Genomic DNA, 11,218 nt, shown 5'->3' with positions numbered 1-11,218 from the left:
AAACACAATCACTACTTAGCAGTCAGATGTCTGTATGCACAAAGGCACAGATCCCTAAACAAGGCCATATCTGCAGATTAAACTTTGTTTGTAGAAGCATTTTTTTTTTTTGAACTAGCACTTCATGACTACACCACGTTATGTACAAGAAGCTGCAAAAGACACAGGCGCAAGTGGAATGTACAAAACATGGTGACATTAATTTTTAAGTAAATATAATGGGCGATATATTGCGTCACCAAAAATTATTGAGGTCATGTACATATATTGCGCGATAAGTCGATATATTGATTATTGCGACAGGCCTACACGGGTGCTGTCAAATAATAACATCAACAACTTTCTTTGTTACTACACTCGCACTAGAAAAAGAGCAACTCAGCTCACATTTCCACCCTTCTTTAAATTCTCAACTTTACGAATCTAACAGCTCCTCATCTTCCCATGACATTATGGGATATGAAACTGGCTGAGCACCTCAGAATCTCAGTGGAAGCAGTTAGGGCCCTATGAAATCAGTTTAATTTTTTTCCCAAAAAATTTTTTTTAGATTCCATTTTTTTCTAGACTCCGTTTTAATTGTTAAATTAAAAATATTAATTAACAGCTCCTCATCTTCCCATGACATTATGAGATATGAAACTGGCTGCACACCTCAGAATCTCAGTGGATGCAGACAGTGTTTCACTCAATACTGTTTGCCTAATGAATGCATTTGTTTTTCGAACATTTGATTACAAATTGTGTCACTTATACTTGAACAAAGCAGCTTGAATATAAACGTGCATGTAAATGTACTTACTGTTACAAATTCAGACATAACAATCATATATGACATACCTCTTTTTGCATACCATATAGCAGTGAAGTATGCATATTAGAACGTAAGAGGAGACTGATGTACCTGCTCAAATCAGAACCACTGAAAGTGCACATAATCTGAGTGATCTGAGATCAGATTTAGCACAGATAGGACTTCCCCACTCCATTTAGCATTTAATTACAGAATTACATTTTAAAAACAATCATCGTAAACAAGCTATAATCCATATACAGGCAGGCATTGCATATTATGCGGCTTGATGAAATATGATTAAGCGATTTGGTCAGGTGTAGCAATCCCTCGATCCATTTCCGCACCTCTTCCTAACTTTTCTCCACGGCCCATATTTTTCTCAATGGATAAATTCACAACTGCTGACTTAAGAAATGTCTGCCAGTGAAATCAGCTTGGTTTCCACTAGGAAAGCGCAGCTGCTCGCTCTGCACTACATGAAAGGAAAGAGGCGCTGCTTTGATGTGCGCGAGCGCACCTCTCCCCATTATGAAAAATCCCCGTTAGCATTCTCAATGGCCAGACCGCATCCATTCATACAAGCAATTCATACAGCACGAATGGGCTAACATCGCCAGGGCGATCACACACACACAAACATATACACACTACAATCCGTCTCGATTCAAAAACGGAACTGCATAAATATGAATGCAAATCCATTAAGCGTGCATACTAGCTCTTCTTAATTATGCATGCACCGCAGGTAACTGGGGATGCCACTTGTCAGTCTGTCAATCAAGCGCATGGATGGGAGCTCAATCGAGTGCCATGGAAACAGCCTAGATAACGCTGTTCCTCACATTACCCATAACAAGGGAAATCTGACACCCTTGTTAGCCGTGCAAACACGCTGTCCACTAAAACAAACGCAAACAGCAATATCGTCTCTTTTACAGGCTTTGTAATAAGCGCATTTAATAGAGGCACTCACGCTCAAAATCTGAGTCATCGTCCTCGTCATCCTCGTCGCCGTTAGACTCTGTCTGCATCGGTTCGCCATCAAACATCACTCCCTTCCCCCCGGTTTTGGCGGCGGAGGCGGGCCCGGCCCCGTCCTGGCTTCTGGTGTCCCGCAGGCGGGTGAAATACTGCACGGCAAACTCCACCAGGTCCGGCGGCCTCTGGCGCAACACCTCCACTGTGTAGCCTTGAAGCAGCTCCGTCAGACCGACTGGAATCTCAATACTCATGTCTAAACAGTAGTAGGGGGTTTGTGCAGATATCTGACCCTGTTCTAAATGGCTCCTGAACTATGGTACAAAAATATAAATCAATCTGTCCCGTATCAGTGCATGCAGCGGGGTTGCAGCACAAGAAAGCTCACGATGGACTTAGTTAATTTTGGTAGCAAAGGTCAGCTGAAACCAGCCCAACACATAAGACTCTTCGGTTTTTGTTTCCCAAGGTGGGAATTAATCAGACTGAGTAGTAGATTATAAAGGCTGGCAGCTCTGTTTCCTCCTCCTGCTCAACAGATCTCTTGGCAAGTTACTGTGCGTTGAACCAGTGACTTCAAATTAAAATGCCTCCTCTATTGTGTCGTATGGTACAAAGTAAGCGATGAATAGCAGTCAAAAGTGCAGTTAATAAGATTAGATGCTGATTAAGCCCAGGCGGAGAGTTAGCGATGCAGCTATCTGAGTTAGCATACGAGGCCTTGCCTTTGCACAGTGTTTAGTTTCTACATGCGACGTTTTGTTGTCTAATACCTTAATAACGGATGTGCACGAGAGAATAAGCCAGTCGCGTGAAAGAATAAACTTAACATATGTAACGTAAATTCAGAGAACTGTTGATATGCTGTATGACAGCTCCGTCTGTCTGTATCACCAGCGCACGGGTCCTGTCTCTCTTCTCAGTTTTTTCTCCTAGGATTCCCTATTTTGTTGGTCGGTGTAAACACGGCAGGTGTTTTAGAGGAGTGTGGGTAACGGGCTCTACCGGGGAGGTAGCTGTTTCGTCGCCGGGGGCTCGAGAAGGAGCGAGGCCGCGCCGGGGTGAGTGTGCAGGCGGCCCGGCGCTGACAGGGACACCGGGTGAACTGGACAGAAGAGAGACAGAGCAGGCCTCCTGGTCTTCGGAAATAGGGACAAGTGTCAGCTGCCACCGGAAAGCACGAAACGGCACCCACGGAGACGACTACACCGGCACTCGCGCGCCTCCAAGCACGAAACTGCTACGAAAACCCTGGGTAAACTCCAACCTTTGAGAGTTGCAGATATTCGCGTCGCCTGTCGTTGTCAGAGCCGCGGTCCGGAATGGATATGTGTCTGGACGTCGAGTGAAACAAATTTCGCCATGTATGAGCTGAAATTTTCTCGGATTTTCCTGTAAGAACAGACCGTTGGTGCCTTCTCACGAGGCGCGCACTCTCTCCTTCTCCACCGCGCGAACCGCTGAGCCTCGGGGGCGCGGTCACAGAGTTCGAGAACGAGCCAGAACGTCAAGTCCTGATGGACGTCGGAATTGACCAATCGCAGGGCAGCATGAGATAGTAGCCCCACCCCTTTGAAGAGTGTGTGCGAGATTTAGGAAGTAGATGAAGATTATGGCGTTATTTTAATGACAAATGTCGAGAGCGCTTTATTGTAGCGCGAAAGCACATTAATACAATGCGCGAGCGCAAATCTCTCCGCTCGCGCCTGGATGTCCTTTGCACTCGCACAAAACCGGACGCGCGCGCTCAGATACACTCTGCTCTCGCCCAGAGAGAGTGCACACACTTAAAACGTGTCTCTCCTCTCACTCAAACTGGGTCCTGTGCACTCTCAAATCTCTCTGTGCTCATGCGCTATAGATATTTCCGGTTTTGTGCGAGAGCAAAGGAAATCCGCGCGCGAGCGGAGAGATTTGCGCTCGCGCATTGTATTAATGTGCTTTCGCGCTACAGTAAAGCGCTCTCGACATTTGTCATTAAAATAACGCCATAGAAGATGAGTTGATCGCCGAGGCTGTAGTAGGGGCGGGGGCTCAGGCCAGGGCCAAATTCTGATCACAAGCAGAGCTGGGTGTTGAGAAATAAACGTAAACACTCTCTCAAAAATACAAGTAAAGGAATAAGTATAGCAAAAGCCCTACGGTGGAGCCGTCTTACACCATGAAACCTCCATATGAGACTTATCGAGTCATGACTTATATAAATGCGTTGTATATGCAACCATGAAACGTAAATTATTAACTTTTATGATCAAAAATAAAAGCTGATTAAATGATTTGTGCTGCTTTGAAAGCACAAAACAAGGCTACAATTTAACCGTCCATTCCTAGAAGGGCTCCAAGGAGCAAACACATTTACGCCAAAAGAGAAGGAGTTCCCTGTCAGTAAATATAGATCAGTTGATCTATTCGCGGGTCTTCATTCAGGTCGCAGGTAAAGCCGTTGCCATGGCCACACAGAACCTACCTTTAAATCCTCCAGTCATTTTCCTCGAGGTACCGCTTGCGCCCCCTGCCGGGTAAAAATAGCTAATCTTGACATGAGGATTTCCTCTAATCTTAAAGGGATAGTCACCCCAAAATGAAAATTGTCACCGTTTAATCACCAACATGTTGTTTCAAACCTGATTTTTGTCTTCTTCTTCTGTGGAACACACATTTATTGTATTGAAAAAAAGGTGTAAGTGAATGGTGACTTTCCTTTTATCATATTTTTTTAATCATATACTCTTCATAATATGAATAAAGGAATATTAAGGAAATATTAGAAAATAGTGTTGTGTTAGGGCAGAACTCTCAGAAAAGAGGTATGTTGGTCATCCACAAAAATCTACACATTCTTTGCATGGATATTCTTGGATGGTTATTGCTTATTCAATATTTTGGCAAATTTGGTTATGCTTTCAGGTACCAATAAACATTTAGAAATTTAACTGTTCCCATTTTTATTTATTTATTTATGTATATATTTATTTATGCTTATTATTCACACACACACACACATATATATATATAAGGAAAAAATAGTAGTAATAATAATAATAAATAATAATAATATATGTTTGTACCAAGAGCTCCCAAAAACACAACAAATTCCTTGTGTGTTTGCACACACTTGGTGAATAAAGCTCATTCTGATTCTGATAATTTGAGAGAAAAAGTCAGTTACCTCTAGGCCTCTAAGACTGACACTATAAGCACAAGCCTGTTGCCTTGGAGAAACTGGGACAGAGGTGCACCAAGGGAGACAGGCCCACTGGAATAATAGATGTGTGACTATTTTCTAGAACAAATCAGAGCGTAATTTAGTTTTTCACGATATGGTTACTAAAAAAGATCCTTATAATGTATTTTCACTGGAGACTATATAAACTATTTTCCAGGCATAATTAATTCTGGCACTCATATCAAGACCAAACCACAAATCGCTGTTGCACTGGATAGAAGGGGTTCTAGGGGATTTTTGGTGCTTAATCAGAACACATGACCATATGGTCCAAGTCATGGCACATCACTGGGGTGGGATCATCTGTTAATGTTCATGAGAAGTTAAAGGCACACAATCAATAAATAAATAAATCAATTAAAAATAATAATTAAAAAAAATATTAACATAGAAGAAATTTCTCAGACAGAAAAGCAAAGCTAAAATCCATTGTGTTGAGATCAGTCTGAAGAATAAAAAATCCACAAAAACTACTTATTATTTAGCATTTAAATTTTATTATTTCATAGACTTTACAATTCAGAGACTATTAACTGGCCATACTGAGAATTATTTAAATCACATTATAGCTTTAATTTCTGTGTTTAATATATTACAGTATTTATGCAAGAATTCAGAACACTTTTTATATTAAATGTGCCATTTACTAGGACAGTGCAACTGTAGGAGAGGATTTTTTGATGCCATAGTAAAGGCAAGCAACTCAAATGGACATTTCTAATCCAAATGAATCATTAATTATTGCCCAATGTAAAGATAATGTCCTTGAGAATATTAGCCGCTCCTCCAATCACAGGGCTCCTAGTACTTCCACTTTAGGAAGATTTTATAACAGTTACAGAAACAGTCAAAGTCACAGAGGATTATCACTGATAAAGGTTTAGTTATTCTACAATTTCTCATAAGATGTGTTACATACATTTCATTTACAAGTGATCCATTTCAAATGATTGAGAGACAATATACTTAATAAAATGCTTAAGTGTGAAACGAACATCCAAACTATAGTTTCTCTCTACATATTCTCTCAACAAACATGCACACTATTTACAATCTTGTGCTGGACATTTCATTTCTGCTCACATTACAGATGTAGTATTATTACATTACATTAATACATTACATCTCACATTACAGATGCAGTATTATTACTAACTGATCTAAATCCGAGAGCTCAATGACAATCTAAAAAATTAAGCTAGAGAATGTTTTTGCTTGTTGCTTCCATTAAAGGGGTCATATGATGCGATTTCAATTTTTCCTTTAGTAAATTTTTTTATATATAAAGAATTTGCCACTGACGATTCAAACGCTAGTTTTGGGCAGTGTAGAGTAGGGTTTGTTGTTTGTCATTTCTCCGATCACAAATGCAGACATGGTTTTATGTCTACGCAGCGCGATGCAACGCAACGCGAAAAAGACAGTATAAGTCATTATAATACATAATTATGTCCCCACTGGATGCAACGAATGCCTCGTTTATAATGGGTTTTATTGTTTTTGAATCATCGCTCCGGCCTGACAGGGCATCATCACAATATGGCAAGGGGCGTAACACTTCCGTCTCACGCTTGAGGTATTCGGCCAATCACAACGCACTGGATAGCTGGCCAATCAGAGCACACCTCGCTTTTTCAGACCGATGAGCTTTGTAAAAATCGACGCGTTTCAGAAAGGCGGGGCATAGAGGAGAAACAATAATGTACAGTATGCGGAAAATAATGTGTTTTTTGAACCTTAAACCGCATAAACACATTTCATTACACCAAATACACAAAATAATGTTATTTTTAGGAGCATCATATGACCCCTTTAAAAATACGCCACATTCAGTAAAACCTTCACTGATCTACATTCATTGATAAAATGCCTTTGAGGATTACAGACGAATCTCTGTAACAAAACTCTCCTTTGTCTGAATGAAAACAGTCGCATTAAATGTTAAGCTGGTGTGAACGACTGACCTTTTACAATTTCATGTTGTTTTAGAGCTACAAACCCCACCCTGAGGTCTACAATGAGGTCAAAAGCTACTGTGAACATATTATAATTTCAACAGTAACATATTTATTATTAAGTAGTCAAAGTAACAAAATGCTTGTAAAAATAAAGGAATAAGATATGAAAATTCCAGAGCCCATAAGAAAGAATCAGCTGTAAATAGGTTTCATATTAAGTAAATCCAGCTGCAGAACAGCCACTTCCCCATTTACTCCAAGGAATGGAACAGTCTGAGGTGTTTGAAACAGTCGAACCACAAAAGGAAATTTATAACAGACAAAAAAACCTTTCCAATTCTCCTTATTGTGGGTATATATAGTGTATGTATGGGAATCTGTGGGATCTTCTGCATAGATGTGTCTGTAGAGATCGTCTAATTGATCTCTTCGAGTGCAATGTTAAATTTGCCCAGCAGACATTTTGCTCTCTGAATGTCTCAAAGCTTGCATATCATTGCTCGCTTGTTGATTTTGATTGCTTCCATTGTCCTCATTTGTAAGTCGCTTTGGATAAAAGCGTCTGCTAAATGACTAAATGTAAATGTAAATGTATTTTCATTCTGTAGGTTCAGTTTGTTTTTCTGCCAAGCCATAAGCAGTAAGGTTGAGTTGCCTTGGCAACTGCGCTGACAGCAGAATGCAGTACTGCTATTGTCCAGCGGGGGCAGCACTGCATCTCTTATGAGCAGTGGACATCACAAAGAGCAAATTGCAGCTGCTTTCTATTACTGTGGCAACACAAAAGAGAGCTCAGCACCCAGGCCAACCGGGTGATGATTGATGATTGCTATTCAGGGAATATAAACTCCCACTGAACCCTTACTGGCCATATTAAAGCTTAATTGGACCTCTAGGTCAAAGGTCACTTACTAATGACCTCTTATCACCTAGGTAAATTAGAATGAGGGTAGTTTTGTTGGCATGTAGTGCAATCAGACATCTCTTTGTCATAGAGATGAAAGATTCAGTAGAGGGCAGGGTGATTGACAGCTAAGACCCATGAGGGCTGGGGAGTCTCTCCAGGATCCAAGTGCTCACCTCCTTTAAGACAGACTCAGCTGTTTCAGGTAAGTCATGATGTAGGGCATGGTAGGCTTTTTCATACACCTGTTTGTCACAAAAACACATACAGATCTGTGGGTTAGGAAAGAATACACTGTACAAAATTATTGTAATATTAACTGTTAAAGACTGTAAAAATACTACAGTTAATAACTTGTTAAAACAGGACGTTCCCTTACTATATACAGGGAAAAACTGTTTAATGTAACTTACATTGTTTGTCACTATATGTTAAAGGTACAAAACACATTTTAGTAGCAGAATGGCAGAAAAAGTCTTAGATCTTTGAGTTCAGCTCATGAAAAATGGGGGCAAAATCAAAAGTGTTGGCGTTTATAATTTTGTTCAGTGTAATTAACAGAAAATGGCTGTTGGATTTACTCGTTTAAAATGGGTTATTTTTTGTTTTGTTTTGTTGTTGTTATTTTGTAATTTACGATTTTAAACTGCAGTTTGTTCCATATATATGTTTACATTTTTTTTACTGTATTTTTACAGAATTATTCCGGCAACCACAGCTGCTGGTTTTTCCTGTAAAAATTTTACAGTGTATGAATGAATATTGGTGGAGGTCTATTATATGTGTTTTTATTCAGAGTACTGCATGAATGTGCATCTGGATCAGGTTATCCTGTGATCTCCAAAACATCTACCTGCAAAAACAACAGCTTAGATCAGGGGTGTCAAACTCAATTCCTGGAGGGCCGGAGCCCTGCAGAGTTTAGATTCAACCCTAATTAAACACACCTGATTCAACTAATCAAGTCCTTTAGGCTTATTTGAAAACTATGTGATATGTGTTGGAGCAGGATTGGAACAAAACTCTGCAGGGCTCCGGCCCTCTAGGAATTGAGTTTGACACCCCTGGCTTAGATCATATTCACAAGTCAAGACTTGAGTTCTGCAGTTTAAAAGCATAGCTCACCCAAAAATAAAAATTCTGTCATCATTTACTCACCCTCATGTTTTTCCAAACCTGTATGACTTTCTGTCTTCGGCAGAACACAAAAGACATTTTGAAGAATGTTTCAACAGTTTTTGTTCATCAAAGTCTTACTAGGCATACTAGAAACTTGCAGGCAGGTGTGTTGAGGCAAGTTGGAGCTAAACTCTGCAGGACAGTGGCCCTCCAGGACTAAGTTTGGACACCCCTGATATAATGAAAGTCAACAGGGTCCAAAACAACTTTGGACCCCAACGATTTTCATTGCATGGACCCGAAAAAAAAACACTGAAACATTTTTCAAAATATATTCTTTTGTGTTCCATACAGTTTTGGATTGAGCAAATGATGACAGAATGTTAATTTTTGCATTTTTTGGCCCATGTTTATGCACGTTTGATTCACCTTCAGTTTTTTATCAGTGCTCTTGGCCTCATTATACATTAGATGAGAGCCTCCGATGTCACAAAGCTTGTCGGCGTCTCCATGGAGAATGAAGAAGGGCCATGTAATGCTGGGTAATTCTCTCTTGATGCGAGCCGCCGCATCCATCAGCTGCATTCCGAACGAGACGCGCAGCCCTCCATGATAATTTAGCTCATCTGTGTCATATGCCTCCACCTAATGGACACGTGGAGATTATGTAGGATTACAAACATGATCCTAATATAACAGTAACTCTTTGCTTAAGACTATACTCAGTAAACAGGGTAAAATAAACCTGAGGTTTTGAACAATTACAATGAAATCTATTTGAGTGTAAGATGTTTATGTTGTCTACTATGGCTGAATAAATGGGACCAGCTGTTTCTGTGGACATAGCGTTCCAGGGCCAAGATATGAAGAAAATTACATTCATATGTTATCACTATGTATATGCTTCACTCTGGAAGAGTAGGTTTACTGTGTAACTACTGTTTCAACAGCAAAAACAAACAACACTGCCAGATTGTCTACTTAGGCCTATTCAAACACTAACTGTCGGTGTGAAATTTACGCATATATACATTGCCTGACTTCTACAGAAGACCTTTGACATACATTCCTGTACCTGTTTGGGATCCCGTGACACCCATTTTGATTCGATCGAACCAAGAGAGAGTTTGGGAGTCAAGCGGTTTAGAATTTTTGCCAGGAAAACCTGCAAAGAATCCAAAAACCCACAGACATTGACGATTTACGACAGAGAACTGAACATTTCTGTCGCATCAGTTACTGAATGACGGAATTTACATATTTATTTATTTTATTTTATTTACTTTATTGAAACATTCTCAAATGTACAAATTAAACAGCTAACAAAATTTACAATGATCACATATTGGATAAACAGACAGTAGCCCTGGACTTAATCCACACCTAAAATGTATGAATGTCAATGCTTTAGATAAAATACTGATCCATAAATGGCATTATGTATTATTTAAAAAAAGCAAAAATAATTCACAAAAATCTGTGTGTCTGAAATGATAAAACAATAGATACTCTAAATACTTTCAAATTAACACAAAGGCTATTTGGATACTTTCTGTTTGTTAAATTGAATTGGAACATGTTCAGAGATTCATTGAATAGATGAAATCACTGCTGCCTGCTACACTGCTGAGAGCTCTACTGCTGTTATTTGACAGCTGACAATTGAAAGCTATTGTTATTTGATTGCATTTAACAGTCTGACTGCAGGGGGCAGCAGATCTAATTTACAGCCTCATGTTTCAGTTGTGGTGGATATTAAATGCACACAATTGGGGAGAAAGAAGAACTGCTTGTCACTATAGTGTGTTCTGTGACTTTTTACCTTGAAAGGTGTAGCAGATTCAGCATTCATTTGAACCATGGGGCCTATGAGAACCACACCTGCAAAATCCTGCGGCCTCTCACATGCGGTCAGAATGGAAATGCTCCCTCCCTGTAGTAAAACAAGACTGTAGACTCAATCATGTCAGCACAATATAGCAGTTTAATAGTAGAGTACTTCCTCGCATATATATTTCACAGTTAAAAAATTCCTTCCATTCATTCATTTCCATTACTGGCTATTTTCTATTAACACAAGAGTTTTCAAACCAGGGTCCAGGAATGTATTTTATGATATTATGGTTTAATTCTGCTTTGTTAAGACGAATCATAAATTATTAGATTAATTGTGATTATTTTATTTTATTGACATCCCTAGTTTTTAGGGATGCAATAAGAAAGAAAAAACTGCATAT

The 11,218-nt window shown here is 39.6% G+C and overlaps 2 protein-coding genes across 4 annotated transcripts in view; both read right to left on the bottom strand.

Annotated features, from left to right (window-relative positions):
* Window positions 1-3,245, bottom strand: part of LOC107679546 (cAMP-dependent protein kinase type II-alpha regulatory subunit-like) — a 26,991-nt gene extending 23,746 nt beyond the window's left edge. The window contains exon 1 of the mRNA XM_016475125.1: window positions 1,770-3,245. Within this exon, the coding sequence (XP_016330611.1) occupies window positions 1,770-2,028 (259 nt within the window). The 5' untranslated portion in view covers window positions 2,029-3,245. The remainder of the gene's footprint in view (window positions 1-1,769) is intronic.
* Window positions 3,246-6,813: 3,568 nt separating this feature from the next.
* LOC107679569 (monoglyceride lipase-like) overlaps window positions 6,814-11,218 on the bottom strand; it is a 21,568-nt gene continuing 17,163 nt past the window's right edge. For all 3 annotated transcript variants that reach the window (XM_016475165.1, XM_016475172.1, XM_016475157.1), the window contains 4 exons: window positions 10,804-10,914; window positions 10,057-10,146; window positions 9,411-9,626; window positions 6,814-8,107 (listed from right to left, as the gene is read on the bottom strand). In XM_016475165.1, the coding sequence (XP_016330651.1) occupies window positions 7,991-8,107; window positions 9,411-9,626; window positions 10,057-10,146; window positions 10,804-10,914 (534 nt within the window). In that variant the 3' untranslated portion in view covers window positions 6,814-7,990. The remainder of the gene's footprint in view (window positions 8,108-9,410; window positions 9,627-10,056; window positions 10,147-10,803; window positions 10,915-11,218) is intronic.

This window comes from Sinocyclocheilus anshuiensis, unplaced genomic scaffold, assembly GCF_001515605.1.
Source record: "Sinocyclocheilus anshuiensis isolate Anshui unplaced genomic scaffold, SAMN03320099.WGS_v1.1 scaffold13, whole genome shotgun sequence".
NCBI classification, from domain to species: domain Eukaryota; kingdom Metazoa; phylum Chordata; class Actinopteri; order Cypriniformes; family Cyprinidae; genus Sinocyclocheilus; species Sinocyclocheilus anshuiensis.
The sequence above is the reverse complement of the archived record's forward strand: the minus strand, read 5'-3'. Positions and strand labels throughout refer to the sequence as shown.